Source organism: Macaca thibetana, chromosome 13 (assembly GCF_024542745.1).
Source record: "Macaca thibetana thibetana isolate TM-01 chromosome 13, ASM2454274v1, whole genome shotgun sequence".
Classification (NCBI taxonomy): Eukaryota; Metazoa; Chordata; class Mammalia; order Primates; family Cercopithecidae; genus Macaca; species Macaca thibetana.
In genome coordinates this window covers 63,574,145-63,600,715 of record NC_065590.1, presented here as the reverse complement: position 1 = coordinate 63,600,715, position 26,571 = coordinate 63,574,145, and the positions used below count along the sequence as shown (strand labels likewise).

Below are 26,571 nucleotides of genomic sequence, written 5' to 3'. Positions count from 1 at the left end.
GGCTTTCATACCATTAGATTTGGAGACTATTGTCTTTTAAAAATTAAGATTTTGTATAAAACTTAGGACCAAAGCTGTAATCAGCTATCTCTTGATCCAGGTCTCCCCAGTAGATCACAGGATGGTAAAAGACAAGTTGTCCCAAGATAGCTCAGATATGCTTACCTAGAAACACCTCCTACCTCAGCATAGGGACTAAATTAGTATTCTGCACACATTAGAGACAATAAACAGTAGAATAAGTAGTTAAACATGTCATCATGGGCAAGTACCTCAGTTTCCTCATCCATAAACTAGGGGTAATACCAGCATTTAGGACATAGGTTGTTGTATTAAAATAAGTAATAAATTGAAAAGCTCAGAACAGGTCTATAACCTATAATCCAATTCAGTTCAATATGAGTTCTGACTAGGGTTCTAAATAGAGGAAAACCAAAGACGTAATCCACATCAAAGTACATCTGATTACAAAGACATAATAAGTGATGCACATGGAGAAACAAGAATCAGATAGAAGACTAACAAAGAACCATTATATATAAATAAAGCAGCATATAATACATTTTTTAAAAAAAAATCTAACTCTTTAGTAGCCCAAAGAGTGACAGGTCATGTTCTCCAGTTAGTTTTCCTAAAGATCTGATGATACTCTTCATAGTATCTTTTAAAGACCACATACTACTAGTTGTCAAGAGCCACAGTCAGGTAAGCCTTATTTTATCTTCAATATGGTAATTTCAGAGCATAGTTTGAACAGAATTATCAAAGCTTAAATCCGAATTAAACCCCTAATATAGGACTGAAGCCCAATAATCCTATAAAATGAGTAGCTCATGATAGCCAGCTTAAAAAAATAATACTAATACAAAAAAAGGACTAGAAGAAATACCAGTTAGCTTATTTGTAATGACCATCATTTCAATTACTAGAGAAACAAGAGATTTCTAAGAAGGTACTTAAAGACAGAGAAAATAAAAACAAAGTCAATGAGATGAGGTTTCTCAAACTTCCTTAATTTTTTTCCCAAAATGCTGCAGATATTAAAACATACTTCAGGAAAACATAAACTTCGTCATTACTGACAAAGTGCTTCTCTGTGGATTTACAACAGTTCATAATCTACTCCTTAGGCAAAGATCAGATTTTCATTGCTTCCTTTATTCAAACTCCCTTCGAAGGGGTCTAAAACGAAAAGCATATAATAAAAATCAAAGACCTCAGAAGTATGACCAGTGGGTGGGCTTCTCAAGGATGGACCTAAACCCTAGGTATTCCTGGCACAGAAAACATAATGACGTTCTAAGGACAAAACTGAGATGTAGGCAGTATTTCCTCGTTTCATTTGGCACTTAATAATTTCTGAATAAACCCACATAGCTAATACCTAGGCTTATTATCTTTTTTCCTTTTGAAGACAATATAAAATTCCTGTTAGACAACGGTCTTTCTTTAGCACCATGTAAAATGCCTCACAGCTTAACACTGTGGTAGACAGAAAAGATGAAAACAAGATGCCTGTCCTCAGCAGGCTTTTAGTTCACTTTCGCAAAGAAAACCAACATGCTGTCTGGTGCCCAGTATGAGTATAAGTTCCAAAAAATGAAAGATCCTTCTCACTGGAATAATGAGAAAAGACTTCACATCCAGAACTTGAACAGGCTATTACAGTACTCAGGTGGACCAAAATGAAAGAGGGTAATTAACATGAGAAGACGCTGGGAGACTAGAATGAATACACCAACATTAAATAAGTGCATGCTAGCTATCTGCCAGATACTTCGCTAGGTCTTTTTATATCAATGAATGAGTACACACAGACAAGGGTAAGTAAACCTGGCTGAATGACCTAGAAGTTTCATGCTAGAAAACAGTAAGGACAAGCCTACAAGGAAGAGATGAACCCAATTACAAATGACTAGTGGGCTTGGCAGTATGGTCTATGAGCTGCTGAACAGAGAAGAAAGGCCAGGCTGACAGCCTCCCAGTGGATAATCAGACTACATGAAACAGGTTTAACTCAAACCACTTACAAAGTTAATAACAATAAAATCAGAAACAATTTCAAAATTTGATTTTTAAAATGAAAATCTCTGAATTTTCATTTTAAAATGAAAACCTCTGAAAACTCCAACTCACTTACCTATTAGATAACACTGAGTTTCTATTTAAAGTTCACAAAATGGATAATGTATGTACAAAATAATTTTTTAGAGGTAACTATTTTTATTGCATTTCTTTCTAGTCTTTTTCTTTTTTTCGACTCACAATTTAAAAAAAAAAAATTTTTCTTAGCAAACTTGGAAGAGACAAAAACTTCCTTAACATCATAAAGAATACCTACAAAAACCCAACAGGCAAACATCACAGGCAATAGTACAGGTTTTTTTGTTTTTTTAATCCTCTTTAAAATCAGGACAAGATAAGGATTCCTACTGTCACGACGTCTACTGAATTCTGTTCTGGAGCCCCTAGCCAGCACACTAAAAGAAGAAGAAAAGTGTAAAAAATATGAAAGAGGCTGGGTGCGGTGGCTCACACCTATAATCCCTGCACTTTGGGAGGCTGAGGCTGGCGGACTGCCTGAGTTCAGGAGTTTGAGACCAGCCTGGGCAACACAGTAAAACCCCCGTCTCTACTAAAATACAAAATACTAGCCAGGAGTGGCAGCGTGCGCCTGTAGTCCCAGCTACTCGGGAGGCTGAGGCAGGAGAACTGCTTGAATCCGGGAGGCAGAGGTTGCAGTGAGCCAAGATTGTGCTACTGCACTCCAGCCTGGGCAAAAGAGCGAGACTCCACCTCAAAAAAAAAAAAAAAAAGCTGGTTCCACATACACAAATCAATAAACATAATCCATCACATAAACAGAACTAATGACAAAAACCCCATGATTATCTCAATAGATGTAGTAAAGGCCTTCGATAAAATTCAACACCCCTTCATGCTAAAAACTCTCAATAAACTAGGTATTGATGGAACATATCTCAAAATAATAAGAGCTATTTATGACAAACCCACAGCCAATATCATACTGAATGGGCAAAAGCTGAAAGCATTCCCTTTGAAAACCGGCACAAGACAAGTATGCCCTCTCTCACCACTCCTATTTAACATAGTATTGGAAGTTCTGGCCAGAGCAATCAGACAAGAGAAAGAAATAAAACCATAAAAACCCTAGACGAAAACCTAGGCAATACCATTCAGGACATAGGCATGGGCAAAGACTTCATGACTAAAACACCAAAAGCAGTTGCAACAAAAGCCAAAATTGACAAATAGGATCTAATTAAAGAGCTTCTGCTCAGCAAAAGACACTATCATCAGAGTGAACAGGCAACCTACGAAAGGGGAGAAAATTTTTCCAATCTATCCATCTGACAAAGGTCTAATATCCAGAATCTACAAGGAACTTAAAAAAATTTACAAAAACAAACCACCCGATCAAAAAGTGGGCAAAGGATATAAACAGACACTTCTCAAAAGAAGATATTTATGCAGCCAACAAATATATGAAAAAAAGCTCATCATTACCAGTCATTAGAGAAATGTGAATCAAAACCACAATGAGATACCATCTCACGCCAGTTAGAATGGTAATCATTAAAAAGTCTGGAAACGACAGATGCTGGAGAGGATGTGGAGACATAGAAACGCTTTTACACTGTTGGTGGGAGTGTAAATCAGTTCAACAATTGTGGCAGACAGTGTGGCGATTCCTCCAGGATCTAGAACCAGAAATAGTATTTGACCCAGCAATCCCACTACTGGGTATATACCCAAAGGATTATAAATCATTCTACTATAAAGACACATGCACACATATGTTTACTGCAGCACTATTTACAATAGCAAAGACTTGGAACCAACCCAAATACCCATCAATGATAGACTGGATAAAGAAAATGTGGCATATATACACCATGGAATACTATGCAGCCATAAAAAAAGAATGAGTTCATGTCCTTTGCAGGGACTTGGATGAAGCTGGAAGCCATCATCCTCAGCAAACTAACACAGGAACAGAAAATCAAACACTGCGTGTTCTCACTCGTAAGTGGGAGCTGAACAATGAGAACACATGGAGACAGGGAGGGGAACATCACACACCAGGGCCTGTCGGGGGGTGGAGGGCAAGGGGAGGGAGAGCATTTGGACAAATATCTAATGCATGTGGGGCTTAAAACCTAGATGACAGGTTGATAGGTACAGCAAACCACTGTGGCACATGTATACCTATGTAACAAACCTGCAAGTTCAGCACATGTATCCCAGAACTTAAAGTAAAATAAAAATTTAAAACAAAAAACTCTCATTGTTTGAAGGTGACATTATGGACATATAATCTACAAATAATTCACAAATGATTAATAATGGAGTTTAATAATACGGATGAATATAAGACAAATATTTTAAAAGCAGTTGTATTTTTATAGCCCAGCAAGTTAAAGTTCAAAAATGTAATTTTTATAAAGATGCATTTACAGTAACATCAAAAATTAAAATGTACCTTGAAATAATTTAATAAAGACATGTAAACCCTTTTATGGAGAGAGATTTTTTTTATGCATTTTTAAAAATTCTTTTTCACTGACAAATAATTATCCATATTTATGGGGTACACAGTAACGTTTCAATACATATAATAAACAGTGATCAGAGTAATTGGCTTATCCATCATTTCAAACATTTATCATTTCTTTGTGTTAGGAACATTCAACATCCTGCTTCTAGCTATTTGGAATTATTAATACATACGTTATTGCTAACTATAATCATCCTACTGTGGTGAAGAACGCTAGAGCTTATTGTCCTATCTAGCTGTAATTTTGTATCTTTTCACAACTCTACCTATCTCCACCCTCTCAACTACTCTTCCCAGCCTCTAGTATCCTCTGTTCTACCTTTTATTTCTTTGAGATCGACTTCTTTAACTTCCACATGTGTGAGAACATGCAGTGGTTAATTTTCTGTTTCTGGCTTATTTCACTTAACATGATGTCCTCCACTTCCATCCATGCAGCTGCGAATGACAGTTATTTCATTCTTTATTATGGCTGAATAGTATTCCACTTTGTATATATACCACATTTCTTTATCCATTCATCTGTTGTTGGACACCCAGGTTGATTAGGTACCTTGTCTATTTTGAATAGCGCTGCAATAAACATGGGATTGCAACACTATTCAATCATGGGGTTGCAGCACTCTCTTCAATATACTGATTTCCTTTTCTTTGGATAAATGCCCAGTAGTGGGATTGCTGGATCATATGGTATTTCTATGTGTAGTTTTTAGAGGAACCTCCATACTGTTCTCCATAGTAGCTATACTAGTTTACATTCCATTCAATAGTGTGTAAGAGTTCCCTTTTCTACACATTCTTGCCATCATTTGTTGTCTTTTTGGTAACAGCCATCCTAACTGGAATGAAATTATATCTCACTGTGGTTTTGATTTGCATTTCCCCGATTTGTGATGTTGAACATTTTTTCATATATTTGTTCATCATTTCTATGTTTCTGAGAAATGTCTGTTCGATCATTTGTCCTTTTTTTTTTTTTTTTTTTTTTTGCTGTTGAGATGTTTGAGGTCCCTATACATTTTGGACATTAATCCTGTCAGATAAATAGTTTACAAATTTTTTCTCCCGTTCTGGAGTTTGTCTTTGGCTCTGCTGTTTCCTTTGCTGTGCAGAAGGGTTTTAGTTTGATATAATTCCATTTATTTTTTCTTGTCTATGCTTTTAAGGTCTTATTTATAAAAATGTTTTCCCAGGCCAGGCGGTGGCTCACACCTCCAATCCCAGCATTTTGAGAGTCCACGGCAAGCAGATCACCTGAGGTCAGGAGTTTGAGAACAGCCTGGCCAACATGGTGAAACTCCATCTCTACTAAAAAAATACAAAAATTAGCCAGCCATGGCAACAAAAATTAGCCATTGGCACATACTTGTTTGTAATCCCAGCTACTCAGGAGGCTGAGGCAGGAGAATCGTTTGAAGCCGGGAGGCAGAGGTTCATTTGAACCCGAGACAGCGACACTGCACTCCAGCCTGGGTGACAAAGCGAGACTCAAAAAAACAAAAAAAGAAAAGAAAAGAATCTTTTCCCAGATCAAAGTCCTGAATAAATACTACTATTCAAGTAGTTTTATAGTAGTCTTTACCATTTATTGTTTTGAGTCTTACATTTAGGTCTTTTATCCATTTTGAGTTGATTTCTGCTTTTTTGGGGGGGCGTTTTTTGTTTTTTGTTTTTTGTTTTTGAGACCAAGTCTCGGTCTGCCACCAGGCTGGAGTGCAGTGGTGCAATCTCAGCTCACTGCAACCTCTGCCTCCTGGGTTCAAGCGATTCTCTTGCCTCAGCCTCCCGAGTGGCTGGGACTACAGGTGCACACCACATGCCCACCTAATTTCTGTATTGTTAATAGAGACGGGGTTTCACCATGTTGGCTAGGATGGCCTCGGTCTCTTGACCTGGTGATCCGCCCGCCTCAGCCTCCCAAAGTTCTGGGATTACAGGCATGACCCACCATGCCCATTATGAGTTGATTTTTACAGAGAGAGAGAGGTGGGTCTAGTTTCACCCTTCTGCACATAAAGAAAGCATACTCAGTTTTCCCAGCACCATTTATTGAAGAGACAGTCCTTTACCCAACGAGTGTTCTTGGAGTCTTTATCGAAAATCAGTTGGCTGTAGATACATTAATTTCTGGGTTCTCTATTCTGTTCCACTGGTCTATGTGTCTGTTTTTATGCCAGTACCACACTTTTTTTGTTGCTACAGGTTTGTAGTATATTTTTAAGTCTGGTAGTGTGTTACCTCCAACAAAATAATTTTTAATAACATACATCTCAGGATTTTTATAAAGGAAATTAAGATCAAAATGCAAGAACAATACAGTGATTTCTGTTCTTAAAATTTAAAGAACAGAAATTTAAATTCTAATCACTTATCTTTTTAAAATTAGCATATCCTGCTCCTAACTTTTCATAAAAAGTGTATCTATAGGGAAAATTAACATGTTTTATGGACTTACAGGGTATAAATTTCCACAGGGGAAGAAGCTACATGCCATGTTTCCAGGCACCTATAATTCACCAACAGACTAATTAGGGGATCTAAATGCTCACCTAAAGCATAAAACCCATAAAAAACAAATATAAATATATTTTAAATCTACCCTTTATCTAGAGAAGGCAAATTTTGAAATGTACTATGAATGAAAAGTAATTAAATACAGTTCTCTTACTTATGAAAGGGAGCTAACACTAGAACCTACTTCACAGGATTATTGCGAGTAATAAGTAAGATTATGCATTTAAGTGTTTTTCAGAGTACCTGGCAAAGAGTAGCAAACAATAAATGTCCACTTTATTTTTATTTTATACAATAAAGTAGTGAGACTTAATCCCTAAGCCTTAATTTGAATTCTGACTCTAAGACACAGCCACTTCTAATTTCACTTTGGTTAAATGGGATGTTTTACAAAAGTTTACACTCCAGTAAAACAGTTAATGTTTTAAACTGTACCTTCTCTCCTACAGCGATTTCTTACTAACTTTTGGGATTTCTTCAAAGCTCAAATACTGTTCTCCTACATAACAACAGAGGTAATAATTTTCTACCACTCAGATATCATCTTACCAGAATGTTTATTCTTTGCTTTCTAGCAAATTCTTAACCATGAGCTATGTTAACTGTTGCCCTGTAGTCTGACTTTTTAAAATGAATTTCTGTCTGGTATCCCCATTGTATTTCTAAGTCCTTTGAGGTCACAGAACCACATATTATGTACATCTTTATTTTCCCACGATATCCTCGTAGTAAGGCAGTCAATAAATAGGATGTGGTTACATGCACAACTTCATCTCAAAGCTTAAAAATGGGGAACGTGCATTGAGTGCAATTCAATGAAATTATTTATAATTTCTAAAAAATAAACTTTGGCAAAAGAAAATACAAAAGGCAATTTCTTTAAGACTTGTGAATAAACATATATCCCATTTGTAGTTCACTGCAGAATATCTAAAATAATAACAGAAGACACTACTGAGGGAATATATCAATGTAGTTAGCTCTGGGCATCATAAAAGTTACAACAGAATCTAACATAGAATTTTTAGGCCGGGCATGGTAGCTCATGCCTGTAATCTTAGCCCTTTGGGAGGCTAAGGTGGGAGGATCGCTTTAGTCCAGGAATTCAAAACCAGCCTGGCAACATGGTGAGATCCCGTCTCTACAAAAAATATAAAAATTAGCCAGAAGTGGTAGCACATACCTATAGTCCCAAATATTTGGGAGGCTTAAGCCCAGGACGTTGAGGTTGCAGTGAGTCGAAATGGAACCACTGCACTCCAGCCTGGGCGCAGAATGGGACCCTGCTTCAAAAATAAATAAATAAATAAAATAAAAGAGAATGTTTTAAAATAGCAATTTCTATAATTAGCAATTTCTAATAGCAATCTTACTCGTGATTTCTGTGGCGATAATTACTGAAGGGGAAAAGCATGAATGAAAAATCTACCTGGTAGTTTCTTTTTAGGCATATTAGGGAAATACATATAAACTTAAGTTCATATAGTACTCCAGGTGGAAGAAGCTGTTTTAAAAAATCAGTAGGCACTGGGTATCAGATAGCCCATGAAAAGAGAACCAACAAAACGTAACAAGCAAAAGCTCTACATCAGCAAAACATCAAGTTTGAAAACTCCACACACATCAACCAGTCAGGAAGTTGTGAGATAAGGTTGTGTGTACTGCTTACTCTTGAAGGGTCTCCACTTACATCCCTCAAAGTTGGTTTTATCTCTGCCTCTTGTACAGGGACACTATGAAAGAACCTTTCATTATGTGATCAGAGCGAAGGAGGAAAGTCAGACATGCCTCTGAGTGAACACATTTTCCTCCTGGAGAAACTGGTGAGAGCACACTGCTTCACATGAAGTGCTCTAGGGAATCAACTATTTGAGAAAAGGTTCAGTAGCAAATCATCTTACTGTCCTGAGGCTTATGAAAATTTACCTGGATATGGGAAATACAGAAAATTAAATTTAAAGAAAAATTAAATGAGCAGCTCAAAACAAAGGCAGCAGTGTGCCATGTCAGAACACAGGCTGGCAAGGAGAAGAACCTGGTTCCTGTCCCAGAGCTGCCACAAACTAGCTTTGCAATCTTGGGCAAACCAGGTGACATCCAGGGTTCAGCTTCCTCTTGTCCAAGAAAGCTCGATAATATCATCTCTATGATCTTTCTAGCTCTAATGGTTTGTGAATACAACACTGAAAACTCAGAATTATAAACAAGCCCCATTTCTTCTCCCCACACAGCAACAAAAAACCCCAAACTGTAATCTCCCTACCTGTTATAAACTATATTCCTATATGGGGGATTTAAGAGGCCACCCGTTTAAACAAGGAGCTGTAAAAAGAGGATGATCTTAAAGGGACTGTCATCTACATTCAAGTCATCAAATTTCAAAATAGAATAGAATTGTATTTTAGACTGTACGGAATGGCTTTCTTCATCCATTGAGAGAAAAGTAGATCACAGTTATTACTTTGAAGAATAAGAAATGTAAGTTCCACATTCTCCCCTGTAGCTAGGGTTGCATTCTGCCTGCAAGTCACTTCACTGCCTCCGTGTATTCAGGTCTGTGGCAGTCACATTCACCTAAGATCCGACTCTTAAACTCATAGTTTTGCCACTAGGCACAGCATATCTAGCTTTGCCAGGGCAACTATGTCCTTGGAAGGGTATACTTCAGGTGTGGCGCAGCCATTCCAATGTAAATGACGTTCTTCTCTGTCATTTGTATTTTTAACTCTTAAAGGTTTTAAACACACGTGAGTATATTTAATTATTATTAATTTAAAGGAAGTTCATGGGGCAAAATGTTATGTTTAAAAGCAGAAATCCTCCAGTAATGTAAATAACACTAATTTCTTGATGACTCTGGATTTTTATTGACTCCTAAACTGAGACATTTCTTTAGTTAAAGTCAGCAATATGAAGAATCAAGTTTTTCACAGAGGGTGGGGTTTCACTGTTAGAATACTGCTATTACATATAAATTTCATCGCTCATTCAGTCATCAGTTTCTTCTCACACCTATGTATGTGAAGTTACCATGTGAATGGCAACATGGAAAAATGACTGGACCTCATTAGAATGGAAACTAATGTTTTACGGAAAAACAGTCAGGACCTTATTTTGTATTCAAGCAGTCACTGGAAGAATTCTTTGGTTTATAAGAACCTGTCTTTTTGTGATAATTATTGTTTTGGTTTGTTTTTCTTTTACAAACATCTCTTTTATTTTACATTAATTCCCAATTTTATCACGGTTGTCACACATAAATTAAATACGTAAGATTTGGGTGCTATGTAAAAGGTGTCAAGGCAAAACAACGTTCATAGGAAGCTTTCAGGTCTTTCTCAGTTACAGTAAAAGCAAAATACATTTCCCTTAATTTGTTTTTTAAACACTACCCAACAAACTCAAAAAACTAAATGTTTTAACTTGTCCTTGGAAAGAGAAGTTGGGAAATCAAAGGCCTCTAGCACATGTTTACTTCTTAGCAAGACAGTGAACATCAGTGAAGTAATCATTAATCATAGCTGGATTCCTCAGCAAAGATGTTGGCATTGGCACTATAGCCAGTCACCAGCAATGACTGCAAGTAACTCTAGGACACTAACGCCTATTTGATTTGGAAAAGAATAAGGAACATAATGATGCCTGAAGTGTCTTGTGAGCTTTTGCCTTTCTTCATCTCAGGGCCTTGCAACATCACAAGCCCAGCTGTTAACCAGATGCATGCAACATAAGCCACAGAGTGTGAGAAAAAAAGCGTTAGCATTATTTCCATGGAACTAGTCCTGTGGTTATTATAGAAATAATCAGCATTAGCATACTACAATATTTGTTTTGTTCTTGAATTGTAACACCCTAGGGACAAAGTTGTCTTTATTTTTAAAAAGTTAAAAATGAAAGTACATGTTATATATCTTTGCTGAAAAATGGTGGGAAATGGATTTGTCAAAACCATATGGAAAGGAAGAGGGAATCAATTAAAAACAGAAATCTAATAAATCTAAAATATTTCCAAATGAAATGCTTGTGGTAAGCTAATTTCTTGTAAACACAGAACTCAAGTCACTTGAACAGTCCCAGATGGTGAACTAACTTTGTGGTCTTAAAACAAAAGTCAGCCAAAAAAACCAAGACTACAACTTTACTATCAATGCAGTGGGAAACATGAGATCCATAATCAACCAACATGTTACTTTTTTTTCTTTCCAAAATTTAAAGAGATTTGCAGAGTTTTACTAAACACACAATTTTAAGCTAAAGTTTAAGTCTGTGTATGTAAAATGGAGAAATAAAAATTAGAGATAATACTACAGTTAAAAGTGAGGTAAAATCTACAGTTATTTATACACCTTAGAAAAATATTTCCAAAAATGCCACAGTTTTGAAATGTATTATAAAGTCTAACATTCTAAATTACCATGAACTTTCTTCAGTTGACATCTGTATGATTTTATTCAAGAAAAATTTTAAACCTTTTTTAAAGTTGGGTTATAAAATAAAGTTTGTGATTTATGGGTTGACCAGAAATTATACATGGTGGAATAAACATCTGCCTTACCTGCTCCACTGTCAATAATCCATCAGAAGATTCCGGCACAGGCTGCATGGGCAGAAGCTGGCACAACGTGCCTAAAAGTAAAGCAACTTCCTTCATACTTCTCCAACAACATACCAGCACCATCTGCGCGGTTACATCACATGTTTTTACTTCTTTACCTTAAACAAAAAAAAACACAACTATTGCAACCTTGATTACTCACATCCCAGGTTTCTAAAAACAAGCTTATTCATAATTTCCCCACGAATAATCTGGTTGAACAAACCCAATTTGTCATGCTATATTTATTCAGAAGGAAAAAAGCTAACATTTGTCAAGCATGTGTTATGAGAAGAAATCATGCTAAGTTTTTTTTTTTTTCTTTTTTGGAGACAGGATCTCGCTCTGTCACCCAGGCTGGGGTGCAGTAGCATGCTCACGGCTCACTGCAGCCATGACCTCCCAGGCTCAAGCAATCCTTCCACTTCAGCCTCCTGCATACAGGTATGCGCCACCACACCCAGTTAATTTTAGCATTTTTTTGTAAAGACAGGGTTTCACCACATCACCTCCTGGACTAAAGCGATTCTCTCGCCTGGGCCTCCCAAAGTGCTGGGATTATAGACATGAGCCACTATGCCAGGTCCAGTATTTTAATTTATTATTTTCAAATTAAATTTTAAAATAAAACACAATATTGTTCCAAAACTTAAGTTTAATCTTTAATTTCCAAAGATTAAACAAACTCTGCCTCTCTGTCATAAAGTATGATATGGATGTCTATAATAAATATACTCCTTATTTATTTTGGTGAGGATGTCTGTTGCATTAGTAAAGGAGCAGAGTATAACTTTTAAAATCAAAGGAAAATACAAATTATCTTTCAAAATATATTTAATTCCCGTGGCCAATAAGCTATAATTACCCTTACTTTCTTATTCTAGTTTTAGGAGTATTTTGGTACTGACATTTTTTTAAAATCCAAGATGAACTATTATATTAAGTAAAAGAGCACACTAACAAAAAGGTACTTACAGGGTAATCTCATTTGTGTTTTTATTTAAAAAGCCCAATGCATTAAATGGGTAAGTGTACATACACATAAATATATAGAATAAGTATAAAATGATATATTGCACTAAAGAGGGAAGACATGGAATTGGAGAGGAAACCTAGGAGGAATTTAATTTGTTTTTAATTAATATTTACCTCTGTTGTTTGAAACTATTACAATAGGCTATAATTACATTTATGTTTTATTTTGTGTAATTTAAAAATTTAAGTGTGGAGATAATTTTTTGCAAGACAATATCCCCACCTAGTGGAGAATGTAGAATATGTAATACATCACTAAGAAATTGCTGCTTCTGATGATGTTTTACAGCACTACAGAAAATTTAGTAACAACTAATGATCAAACAAGATGTAAGAACTCGAATTCTGGAGGCTTGATACAACAAAGCAGCTCCCATTTTACTAATAAGGTTTGTTTCCTTTAAAAGCCTGCTTGACTTGAAGAACTCCCACAGCAGACAATGAACCACATTGCTGGGAGAAGTTGACTGCTACCCAAACCCAGGTACATCATAGCACTGCTCTTACATCACCTGGGCTGTCAAGGCAGGTTTCACCACTCCAAGGCTTTTTGTTCTAACAGCTTGTACACTGCACAACAGCACCTAATAGTCTGGTAAAAGTCTTATAAATGCATTCCTAAACCCAAATCTTTCCCAAAACCAAATTTTTAAAAAACTTTATTTTCTAGAAATGTTCTGCACAGATTTGCAACCTCTAATTTACTATATAAAAAGGGCATTCTGTACATTTTACTTGTTAAACACGAATTACAGTATCCATTTCATACAAGTTACCTTTGATTTCTGTAGAAATATCAATATTCACCACACTGGCATTCAAGTCCTTCATATCAAAGCTATCATGTTCTTTCAATATTTTGGCTTGGTTAAAATAATCATTAGTATCTCGAGGCTGAATCTCATTCAGAATCATCTGTAAGCGGCTTGCTGACTCTGAGGGAAAGAAATTAGTGTACATGAAACCCCAGTAACACATCACATGTCAGATTTCTCTTGGGGATACTTAACCTCAAAAAATCTGTAATTTTCAATACTTAATAATCAGCTCTATTAGAAGGGACTCACAGGGTAGATAATATGAAAATTATTTATAGAGTTTTCATGATGCTTGAGTGTACTTTTAAAATATGGCAATTTAGACTGAAATGTAACAACAAAAAAACCTAACTGAAACTGTCCACAGGACAAAGGCTGCCATGTCATCTACACTGCTTTTCTTAGTGTTGTCTAAATATCTCAAATATGGTGCTAATCATGTCAAAGAAGTGCAATAAACTTCAATAAATTTAGTTTTAAGATGCTATTTCTCTATGAAGGAAAAATGAAGCAGGCAACAGAAAAGTAGAACAAAATCAGTATTTGATTTAAAATATAAATAAATAACAAAAAATAGGAGAGGTTATCTCCCTCTCTATAATATAAGGTATCAAAGTTTAAAGATAGAAAGGTAAAAAGACATTTTTAAAAACCCATCAACAACAAAAACAATCTTTTATAGGACAAGAATATCATAAAGACTCCACAACTTTGAAACACATTATGTAATATGATTTAATTATGATTTACAGTCTTCATATTACATTAAGTTTCATTTTTATTCCCTAAGCACTCACTGGATTAGGAAATGTAAGCTCCATGAATGCAACACTTTGTTCATTACTGAGTGACCAGTGCCTATAACAGAAACTGGCTCATGGCAGAGGTTCAGAAACATGAGTTGAAGGAATGAATGGACGGCTAGGTAGTAAGGAGTTAGGCTCAGATTTTCAAAACTAGCCATGGGAAATCATCTGAAATCAATTAACAAATCAAAGAACCGGTATTTATTGTACATCTATTATATTTACATCTATTATTTAGGTACTATGGGAAATACAAACACTCAACTTACTATCATGATGATTCAATCAACATCTTATGTTCCTTCCTGGAACAGCCATGAAAAACTAACAACGACCCCCAAAGAAACCCCCCACAGACCAAGAAAAGATGAGAATAAATTTGTAAGAATCCCATCCATTCAATTTTACAGCTTTCAGGGGACACTTTTCTCAAGAAATTCAGAATGTATGGCAAATAACACAGGGAAGAAGAAGCAAAAATGAAGACAACCAGAGGTAAAAAGGCAGGGAGAATGAAGGAAAAGTCTGTGGGGCAAAGACAATTTTTGAGACCAACTGATACCTTAAAACTCTTCACTAATAAAGATAATGTTAGCATTCTCTGTAGGATCTACCCACAGTAGGTAACAGAAATATTCAAGATTTCTCATCCAGAATATATGATGGGTACTTTGCTGACCCAAATATTAGCTATAAGACTCCATGTTCCTTATTCTTATGCACTGCTCAAGTAGAAAATCTAAAGCGTCAAAATTTGGTATTTAAGGCCGGCACAGTGGCTCAGTCCTGTAATCCCAATGCTTTGAGAGGCCAAGGCAGAAGGATTGCTTGAGGTCAGGAGTTCAAGAGCAGCCTGCACAACAAAGGAAGATCCCATCTCTACCAAAAAAATAATAATAATAATAAAATAATGTGGTATTTAGACTAACATCAGGCTAAATAAATGTGTCTTACTATCATGAACCATCACCAATCTTCTAACTCATTTTTAGGAAAGAACAAAGCCTAATATTCTCTATGCAAAACACGTAACTCCACATTACCTCAATTATCAGCCCAAGGTATTTCAGTGTATGATACAGTGCGTGTTTATGACACACTCAGGTTTTCTAATACAAGCCTCTCATTTCCACTCTAAAATACATTTACAAACTTTATTTCAACACAAAATATAAATATATTTCATGATTTTTCTGTGTATTAAAAGGAATACTCCATTTTAGTATAGGTTAAGTATCCCTTATCTGAAATGCTTAGGACCAAAAACGTCCCGAATTTATTTTTTTGAATATTGGAATATATGCATTGTACTTAATGGCTGAGCAGCCCTAATCTGAAAATCCAAAATCCAGATGCTCCAATAAGCATTTCTTTTGAGCATCCTATTGGTGTTCAAAAAGTTTCAAATTCTGGAGCATTTCATATCTTCAATTTTCAGATTTGGGATGCTCAAATTATATAGTATTATATAACTCAATTAACCTGGGGTAGGAGGTACCTTGGCTCATCCCCTGGTTTGGGATTTTTTTTTTTTTTTTTTGCTACTTTTTAATAGTTAAAACTATTGCTAAAAGGCAGAAATGCCACAAATAACAATAATTCTTTTCTCCTCAATTTAGCTTTATATCTCCCCAAAGAAATACTTAGGAAAAAAGAGGTAAAGACATAATAATCAAACCACAGCACTCTAGCCTGCCTTCTTCTTTTGCTAACCTGAATCAGTGTCCATTGGTATGAGGCCTTCAGGGGATGAGCTCTGAATGACTGGAGATACCACAGTGGAAAGCCTGTAGGACATCAAAAGGAGCTTCTCTACCACAGGTCTCCACTCGCTCACCAACTGCAGGCTGCTGCAACAAGAACATTAGGGAAATTTATACTAAAAGCAAAAATCACATTTTAAAAATGAAAATTAGATAAAAGGAGTTGAATTCGTGTTTCAAAACTGTTCAATATATAAAATATGTGAGACATAAAAATATACGCAGATATGTATGTTTTTAAATCTGATTTTCAATTATATTCAAAGCAATAGACTGCATGCCTTTCCCAGGATACATTCCAACAAGAGGTTAAAGCTCAGAAATGAATGGATTTCTGAGACAGGAAGGTAGCTATGGAAATCCTTACTTTAGAGATAACTTCTGCAAAGCTCCTGTTATACAGTGGACACGCCCATACATTGGAAATGATGCTGCTGCCTGAAGCAGAGAATTTTCAGCCTGATACACTTCCTCCTCAAGATTTTCCATCAAGCATTTGATAACTAGAAAAAGCAAACAAAATCAAAGTAATGTCAATTTTAAAACATTTGTAAATGTACGAACAGCAGAACAGTTCCCATTAATATGCCCAACTCAAATGAACTTTACACTAGAGTTTTTTTAATCAAAAAGAGATCTTTCAAGGTTATCCAACAGGGTTGCTCATTTCTAGTTAAGGCAGAACTCAGTGTCTTTCCCTAAACTGCCTGTATCCATTACAGCATTCACTCTTAGTCCTTCCTCCTAAACATCCTCTCACTAGGATATCAAACCCGAGGCTGATGTGGCATCTGCTCATTGGACAGCAGATGGCTTTCAAATTAAAAAAGAAAAAAAAAGAACAGTTTTTTTGAAAAGTAATTCATATACCACAAAATTCATACATTTGAAGTATACAATAGTTTTTACTAGTCACATATGTACAACCATCACCATAATTAATTTTAGAACATTTTCACTGCCCTCCTGCCACCAAACCAAAAAAAAAAGAAACTTACCTGTTAGCAGTCACTGCTCTCCTTGCACCTCTACCCTTCTCCAGCCCTAGAGGATCACATATTGCATGATTCCATTTATATGATCCGTCCAGAGCAGGCAAATCTATAGACAGAAAATAAACTAGTGGTTGCCTAGTTTATTTTCTGTCTATAGATTTGCCTGCTCTGGACGGATCATATAAATGGAATCACACAATATGTCATCTTTTGGAACTGGCTTCTTTCACTTAGCAAAATGTTTGCAAAGTTCATCCATGCTGCAGCATGTATCAATACTTCATTCCCTCCTATAGATGAGTAATAGTTCACCATATAGCCATACCACATGGACATACCACATTTTATTTATCCAATTATCTGTTGATACACATGGATTGTTCCCACTTTTTGGCTACTATGAATAATGCTGCTATAAACATTCTTGTACAAGTTTTTGTTTAGATGTATGTTTTCATTTCTCTTAGGTATATGCTTGTCGTGGACTACATGTTTGTGCTCCCTCCCCCACCCCAATATTGGTATGCTGAAGCCCTAATCCCCAACGTGATAATCGAAGACGGAGAGCTTGGAAGGTAATTAGGTTTAGATTAAGTCATGAGATTAGGACCCTCCTAATGGGATTAGTGTCCTTATAAGAACAAAGACCAGAGCTTGCTCTCTCTTCCTGCCATGTGAGCACACAGCAACATGGCCATCTGAGAGTCAAAAAGAGGCCCCTTATCAGGTACTGGAAACTTGATCTTGGAATTCTCTGCCTCTAAAATTATGAGAATAATGGTCTCTGTTTAAGCCACTTAGTCTATGGTATTTTGTTATAGCAGCTCGAGCTAAGAGTAGAACTGCAGGGTCACATGGTAACTCTATGTTTAGCCTTTTGAGGAACTGTCAGACTATTTTCCAAAGCAGATACAGCATTTTAAAATCCCACCAACAGTCTATGCGGGTTCCACTTTCTCCACATCCTCATCAACACTTGTCATCATCTATTTTTTAAATTATAGTCATCCTATGGGCTGTGAAGTGCTTCCTCACTGTGATTTTGACTTGCATTTCTACCTTTTGATGCTGAGCACTTTTTCATGTGCTTACTGTTCATGTGTATACCTTTTTGGAAAAATATCTATTCAGATTCTTTGCCCATTTTTAAAATGTGGTTATGTCCTTTCACTAGTGAGTTGTAAAAGTTCTTTATATATACTAGACAAAAGTCCCTTATCAGACGTAGGATTTGCAAATATCCCATTTTTCAGGCTTTTTCAATGTCTTAATGGCATCCTTTCACATACAAGTTTTAAATTTTGATGAAGTCCAATTTATTTTTTGTTTCCTTTTGTGGCTTATACTTTGGAAGTCATGACTAACCACTGGCTAATTCAAGATCACAATGATTGACATCCATGTGTTCTTCTAAGAGTTTCATAGTTTTAGCTCTTATATTAGGTCTTTGATTTCTTGTGAGCTACTTTTTGTATATGGCGTAAGGTAGTGAATCTAATTTCATTCTCTTGCATATACATGTCCAGTTATACCAGTATAACAGACGTCTCCCCTCATGCCTTGGAAGGAGAAGGTTATATTCCAAATATTAGATTTGTGTAAAAACAGCAAATCATTATCAGTCAGAATGTATTAAAAACTCCTAAAAATCAATAAGAAAAAGACAACCCTACAGAAAAACTGGACAAAGGACATCAAAAAGGCATTGCATTGAGGGGGAAAAGTAAATGGCTTATAAACATGGGAAAAAGTAATTATATTAGTAATCAGAAAAATGTAAGATGAAACCACAATTAAATAGTATTTTATATTACACAAAATTTTAAAATCTGACAACAGCAAATTATGGTGATGATGTGATGCAATACAAGTCTCAGAATTTGCTGGTGAAAGTGTAATTTAAAAGCCTACTTGGCATCATCTCATAAAGCTCAAGATGCACATACTTTGTGACCAAATTATTCCATTTGTTTACCACAAACTCTTAGATATGTGCATTAGAAGATATATTAATATATAGGCTGAGTACCCCTTATCTGAAATGTTTGGGACAAGAAGAGTTCAGATTTTATATTTTTTCAGATTTTGGAATATCTGCACCATACTTTGAACACCCCAAATGTGAAAATCTGAAATTCAAAATGCTCCAATGTGCATTTCCTTTGAGTGTCATGTTGGTACTCAAAAAACTTTGGATTTTGGACTATTTCAGATGTTGGATTAGGGATGCTCAACCTATATGTAAAAGATCTATATGAGAATGTTTACATTGGCATTATTTAGGGAAAAAAATCCATCAACAGGAGAACAGATTCATAAATTGTGGTAAATCTGTTTAATATATACAGTAAGTACTACTGAGAAAATTCAGTGTCATCTAAAACTGAATAATATATAATACATATGCCAGAGGCAATATTATAAAAAAAAACAAAAACAAAAACAAAAACAAAAAAAGATAAAAATATAAAATACAGCTAGGATAAAGGAAAGGCTTCAAAGATATGGGTGTTATTGTATGACTACGGTAAGTGTGATCACCTAGCTTGTGAACAAAACTTGTGAACTTTTTACATATTATTTATATATATTACATGTATATATACTTAAGTCTTCTATATTTAAATATTCTTTGTATGTTTGAAATATCTCATAAAGTCCTAAAATGTCTTGAATTGAAAGTCTTTATGTGAGGCATGTACTCCCTATTCACCTCAATTGCAGTCCTCTTCCCACTGTCTCAATAGGGTCTCCTTTTAAATCCAGCCATGAAGCAATTCAAGTAGGCAAGTATCATCCTCCATGGTACTGTCATCTCTCTATCTCCAGATATCTGGCAACAATCCCATCAGAACTAACCATGGCCTCCTCTTTTCCTCCCATTACTAGTTCTCTTTTTTGTGGCTGTTTCTACCATCTTGGAAATAATAATTTTTAACTCTCTATATCTGATCTCCTTTTCCTATTTAAAAAAAAAAATCCTTATCTGTCCTTATTTCTAGTACAATTCCAAAATGAAGACTGACTAGCATAAAATTAAGTACATGAATCCCCAATAAATATTTGTGGAAAATCACTAGATCTGAACAATCTCAGACCATAGGTTTTGGAACTGGCTATCTGGGAAGAGAGAAAGACAGGGGTATGACAGTCAATTAAAACATAAACCCTGACAGACAAAGGAACTCTGCCTATATAGAAACAATAAAGATGGTCTGTCTCTAGTCACAGTATAATTTATGCAGGAAAAAAAGCAAACTTTTGGTGGAGAAAGAGGTCATTCTCATTTAAAAAGAACTTTATTAATAAATATTTGTATATGTGCTTATTCAACATAAATCTTCTGTTTAGAAAAAAGTATTATAGCTGAGTAAACTGTTCATTTGCATAATAAGAACCCACAGTGCTCTTATATGCTGATAAACTTTTAAATAAAAAGTCACGGAGTATATGTTTAACCATTAAATATTCTAGCCAAATGAATACTGACAGAGTAAGATACCAGTTTTGATAGGAGCAAACATCAATACAAACCCATTAATGTGTTCCTTTCCACCACAGTAGCTGGTCTATCTCCATCACCACATGCAACTTGCTGAGTTAAGTAGGCAGACAAGGATGACGGTAGAGCATCCTGCCAGATTAAGAAGTTCAGCAGGTAGGAAGCTGTCACACAGTCGTATGGTTTGGTGCTTGTGCTGAGCGCCAATGCTGCCTGAAATAAGCCTTGCAGTTTCTCTGAATCCTAGAATAAAGCACAGACTCAGTAACTGTCAAATTAAAGATTTCTTTAATTTAAAAAAATAGTAAATTATTTAAAACACAGCCTGGTGCTGGGTACAGTGGCTCAAGCCTGCAGTCCCAGCTACTCAAGAGGCTGATGGAGGAGGATTACTTGAGGCCAGGAGCTCAAGATCAGCCAAGACAACATAGTGAGACCCCATCTCAAAAAAACAAAACAACACAGGCTGGGTGCAGTGGCTCATATCTGTCACCCCATCACTTTGGAAGGCCAAGATGCGAGGATCGCTTGAGGTTAGGAGTCTTGAGACCAGCCTGGGTAGCACAGTGAGACAAAAAACTTACTCTACAAAAACTCTACAAAAAAACTTAAAAATTAACTGCGTGTAGTGGTGCACACCTGTAGTCCCAGCAAGTCAAGAGGTTGAGAAGGGAAGATCACTTGAGCTCAGGAGTTCATGGCTACAATGAGCTATGACTGCACCACTGCACTCCAGCCTAGGCAATAGAGCGAGACTCTGTCTCTATGAAAAAAAAAAAAAAAAAAAAAAAAAAAAAACAGCCTGGCATACAACTGTAACTCAATATAAATATTAATTTCCTTTCTCCCTGAATATAGGTAAGTTTTTTATTACAGTAATTAATGATTATTAATCGGTTGGAAATAATTTCAATTGGGAAATTCAACACTGATAAAACCTTTTTTTAAAACTGCTTCTTTCTTCAGCAAAAGTGTACTTTGTCCTTTAGAATTTTGCTATGATTACAGCCAGACTATCTTCACTATTTCTAGACAGGGCAGTTCATAGTCTCTCTGGGCTGATGTTTCACCTGGGCATCATATGGCTGCCCTTCTCCCTTCCTCCTTCCTATACAGTTAGTTCACTGGAGAAAACTGCAAATCCCCTGGGAAGCTGTACCTGGCAAAACTTCGTGTGTGCAGAAAACAAAGTGATCAATTCAGCCTCAGAAATTATACATCAGTGCTCCCACACCTATATCTCATAGAAACATCCACTCACATCGCCTGTCCTAAAGAAGACAGAACAAAGGACAGTGTGCTGTTGTAGTCACGGAAAGGCACTGGGTTGACAACAGAAGACATGAGTCCTAGTCCCAACTTCAACAACTGGCAAGCTGTGTGTTCACCAGTCTGGAAGTCAGGGTTTGGCTGCTCAATAATATTCTGATTCTACTAGGATTATGCCCTATCTTATGTCAGTAGAAAATAATTATACACTCAATTTTTTTTTTTTTTTTTTTTTTTTTTGAGACGGAGTCTCGCTCTGTCGCCCAGGCTGGAGTGCAGTGGCCAGATCTCAGCTCACTGCAAGCTCCGCCTCCCGGGTTTACGCCATTCTCCCGCCTCAGCCTCCCGAGTAGCTGGGACTACAGGCGCCCGCCACCTCGCTCGGCTAGTTTTTTGTATTTTTTTAGTAGAGACGGGGTTTCATGGTGTTAGCCAGGATGGTCTCGATCTCCTGACCTCGTGATCCGCCCGTCTCGGCCTCCCAAAGTGCTGGGATTACAGGCTTGAGCCACCGCGCCCGGCCTATACACTCAATTTTGAAGTAGATTACAGGTCTACAAATATTTGATGATGTTTTATAATTTCACAACAGTAGATATCAAATGTGCTGATTTAAATATGTTTATTCCAATTTAAATTCTTTACCATTTGATATGTTTATTTTCTATGACCTAAATAAAAAACTTAAAAGTAGTGGCCAAAGTTCAAGTATTAGAACCAACTAAGCATCTACGCCATTTTTTAACTGACAATTAAGTCCCAGAACTGTTTTATTAACCATTAGTAAGAAAAATAATAGCCTTTAAAGTCTAAAATGTCTTTGTTCCATCATCTTAGGTAAATCAAAGTATAATATGACAAAAGATCTAGGATATGCAGCTCCACAGAAAGAAGGGGAGTAAACTAGGTGAACAGGGTAGTCAAGCTACTTATGAGAAAAATATGCCGTCAACAATACGTACGTACGCGTCCTTAGAGAAATCAGGTTAGCATTCAAAAACTGCTGTAAACTTAACTATATTAAAAAATTAATTATATATAAGGCACACCCAAAGAAAGACTTTGGAAATATAATATTGTGATGGTTAATACTGAGTGTCAACTTGATTGCATTGAAGGATGCAAAGTATTGTTCCTGGGTTATGTCTGTGAGGGTGCCAAAGGAGATTAATATTTGAATCAGTGGACTGGGAAAGGCATCCTCTATCTGGGTAAACACAATCTACTCAGGTGCCAGTGCAGTCAGAATAAAAGCAGGAAGAAGAACATGGAAAGATTAGACTGGTTTAGTCTTCTGGCCTACTTCTCCCATGCTGGATGCTTCCTGCCCTGGAACATCAGACTCTCCCAAGTTCTTCAGCTTTGGCTTCCTTGCTCCTCAGCTTGCAGAGGGCTATTGTGGGACCTCACCTTGTGATCGTGTGAGTCAATGCTCCTTAATAAACTCTCCTTTAGATATACATCTATCCTATTAGTTCTGTCCCTCTAGAAAACCCTGATACAAATATATAATTAATATTTTTAAGTCTTGAATGCCTATTCCTTTAACTATTTTACTAATCTGCAAGCCAGACAGAGAGTATAAGCAAAATCCTATAGCAAACCACATGTGGTACTAAATTTCTTGAATTCTATGGCTAGTGTCACTATACCAAGCACAGGTTTATCAAATTTAGAGATGCAGAGGTCCCCTAAGCCCCTTAGTGATGCAAGGGCCAAGTCTTTCACATTTATGCCATAATATGCCTTCTCCATCCAGGTACTCTCAAAATATTTGCCAAGAACGAGGCATCACTATTGACAAAATATGAGGTGACGTGATGAAGGATAAGGTGAGGAGGGGCAGACAGAGGAAGAGAAAATCTCCTCTTTAAAACCTGCGTATGGCAACGAAAGTTAGCAGCCTGAGCACCAGGGAACTTTCTGCTCACAAGGGCACCTGAAAAATCATAGGCATCGGTAGATGCTGTACAGCAACTTCCAATATGGACCCAAGTCAAAAAAGATAGCTGTTCTGATAGATAGATAGATAGATGTTCTACATAGCCATCTAGAAGCCACAGAAACAGATACTACCCTCTCTGGCATGTGATCCTACAGAATCTCACTGCATCTACAAGCTACCATGCCCTAAACACAGCTGAACAACCACAGCCTAGACCATGGCTCAGCTGCAGCAGGCACCCTCAGCCTTTATAGAGCTCTAATAGAAAGCCATAGCTAAGCTCCAGAACCAGTATTCTGCTGGTGACCCAACAGCCCCAGGAGAAGCCTCAAGGGCAGAGAGCCTGGGTCTGGAAGTCCCCTGCAGACTCATCCCCATGCAATGTGTTCATTTCCAACCCCATCTTTAATTCCTACCCCAAAGTGGGAAGAGCAATGTGTCAGGAAGAATGGAGGGGCTGGGGATGAGGTAGAGCACCCAGGGACTGTTGTTAACCTCAAGTACTTGGTAAGTTTCAGTCTCAGTTTAGCTATTGCTGGTTGAAAAACCAGAAACATCCTCTCTACCTCATTTAAACTCAGTTTCTCAAGTGTATGAAAAAGGGAGATTATCTCAAAAAATGCAAGTTACTGTAAGCGATGTGTTCTAATCGAATATTACATGTCCAAGGAAACAGGGGAAACCACAGTTAACTAAAATCTACCAATAATCTGGTAAACAATAAAACCTACCACCTCCTACACCTCCCTTTTTATGAAAGCAATAAAAACAGCAAAGCTCACTGATTTGGGCCTTATTTACTTTTTGATATTTCCTCCTTTCCCACCAACCCCAAAATAGTAGGGAGGTGTTAATGATAATTGAAAGAAACAGTCCAAAAACATGAGAAGGCAGACGCAAAGTGCATGAAAAATCCTCAGATTGCTTTATCTGCTGATAGAAAGTTTCCATGCATATACCACATTTATACTAGAAAAGTCCTGATACCTGAAAATGTACAGCTGTTTTTGATATCTTCATCAGAAGATCAAATGCTAACATTTTCACATCTTCAAAAGTGCTGGTAAAACATTCCATTAGTGCTTGGAAACGACCAACATCAATATCATGATTCAGCTGATATACTGTATAAATTCTACCTAAAAATATTTTTAAAACAAAAAGATTTAAAAGTGAACAAAAGAAAATCAATCTTCTGAAGTTATTTGACCAAATTTATAGAAAATTAGTACCAAAAAACCACACTTCATACTTTACCCATGATAGCACAAAAGAGTAACTTTTCCATCAATTTATTTCTTAAAATGACAAAATAAGTACCACAGTTCTCCAAATTAAAAAAGATTTTAAACCATTCCATTATCTTTCGAAAGATATTATATAAAAGATTCCTAAGTTATTGTTAAAAATAAACAAAAACAAGTAAATTTAGAAACACATCTTTTTAAAAATCTTAATAAAACTTCTTGACCTAGAATACAAAGTCCTGGCCGGGCTCAGTGGCTCACGCCTGTAATCCCAGCGCTTTGGGAGGCCGAGGCTGGTGGATCACCTGAGGTCAAGAGTTTGAGACCAGCCTGGTCAACAGAGTAAAACCCCATCTCTACTAAAAATACAAAAATTAGCCAGGCGTGGTGGCACATGGCTGTAATCTCAGCTACTTGGGAGGCTGACGCAGCAGAATCACTTGAGGCCAGGAGGTGAAGGTTGCAGTGAGCTGAGATCACATCAGTACATTCCAGCCTGGGCAACAGAGACTTGGTCTCAAAAACAAAAAAAAAAAAAGCAAAGTCCTACTGTATCTTAGAATGAACTAACACAGAATGATCAGTATAATGACATATCCTGACAGACTTACTGGGAGTCAAGGATAAAGAAGGAATCTACTGGCCATTCAGGGAAGAGCTCAATTCATCTACAAAATGGAAAAAATTAGACTGGCTGCATTCATCCCTATAACAACACGTAGTGCTAAAAGATAATGAAGCAATGCTTACAAAATCCTCAGGGAATGAAGGTGTGAAGAACTTTGCCTATCAAACTCTTATTCAAGTACAAGAACAATGGAAACATTTTATAATATGCAAGAAATTAAGAACTACTTATCTCCAGAAACTTTTGGTGAAAAAGAAATTTCAGCCAACCAACGGATGAAAAGAAAAATTATCCTAAAGAATGATGGCAATCACTGACTCCACTTAACTCTAGGATGAAGACTCAAGAACTGTGGAAAAATAGGGTTTCACAGCAAAATGTGAAGAACACTTAAAAACATTTCACAAGTGAACTCCTAAGGAAAACGGAAACATTCTTATGCTTACATAATTTGAGAAATATAAATTGGGATACAAATTTCTCATTTAATCTTAATTTACAAGTTAGCACAACCCTATGAAATTCCTAGAGCCGACACCTGAGGTTTTTGTTACTTCCTTAACAACTCTGTTCAGATTTGCTTCTTGTTTTCCAATCTGACTGCTTTTTATTTTTTTCTTGTATAATTGCTCTGGCTAGAACTTTCAGTACAACAGTGAACAGCAGTGGTGACGGTGGGCATCTGTGTCTTCTTCCTGATCTTAGGGCAAAAGCTTTCAGTTGCTCACCACTGAGTGTGATGTTGTGTTACAAATGTGGTTGTGTTACAAATGTCCTTCATCATCTTGTCCTTCCTATTCCTAGTTTTGCTGTGTTCATTTTTTTTAATCATAAAAGGGTACTGAATTTTGTCAAATGCTTTTTCTGCATAAATTA

General features: G+C 36.5%; 1 protein-coding gene across 11 annotated transcripts in view; it reads right to left on the bottom strand.

Moving 5' to 3' along the window:
- Positions 1-26,571, bottom strand: part of THADA (THADA armadillo repeat containing) — a 352,471-nt gene that overhangs the window by 292,153 nt on the left and 33,747 nt on the right. For 8 of the 11 annotated variants that reach the window (XM_050754776.1, XM_050754774.1, XM_050754781.1 and 5 more), the window contains 6 exons: positions 24,808-24,959; positions 20,639-20,849; positions 16,477-16,612; positions 16,060-16,196; positions 13,499-13,657; positions 11,649-11,806 (listed from right to left, as the gene is read on the bottom strand). In XM_050754776.1, coding sequence (XP_050610733.1) covers positions 11,649-11,806; positions 13,499-13,657; positions 16,060-16,196; positions 16,477-16,612; positions 20,639-20,849; positions 24,808-24,959 — 953 coding nt within the window. The remainder of the gene's footprint in view (positions 1-11,648; positions 11,807-13,498; positions 13,658-16,059; positions 16,197-16,476; positions 16,613-20,638; positions 20,850-24,807; positions 24,960-26,571) is intronic. The other 3 variants (XM_050754778.1, XM_050754783.1, XM_050754784.1) reach the window with 1 other exon arrangement.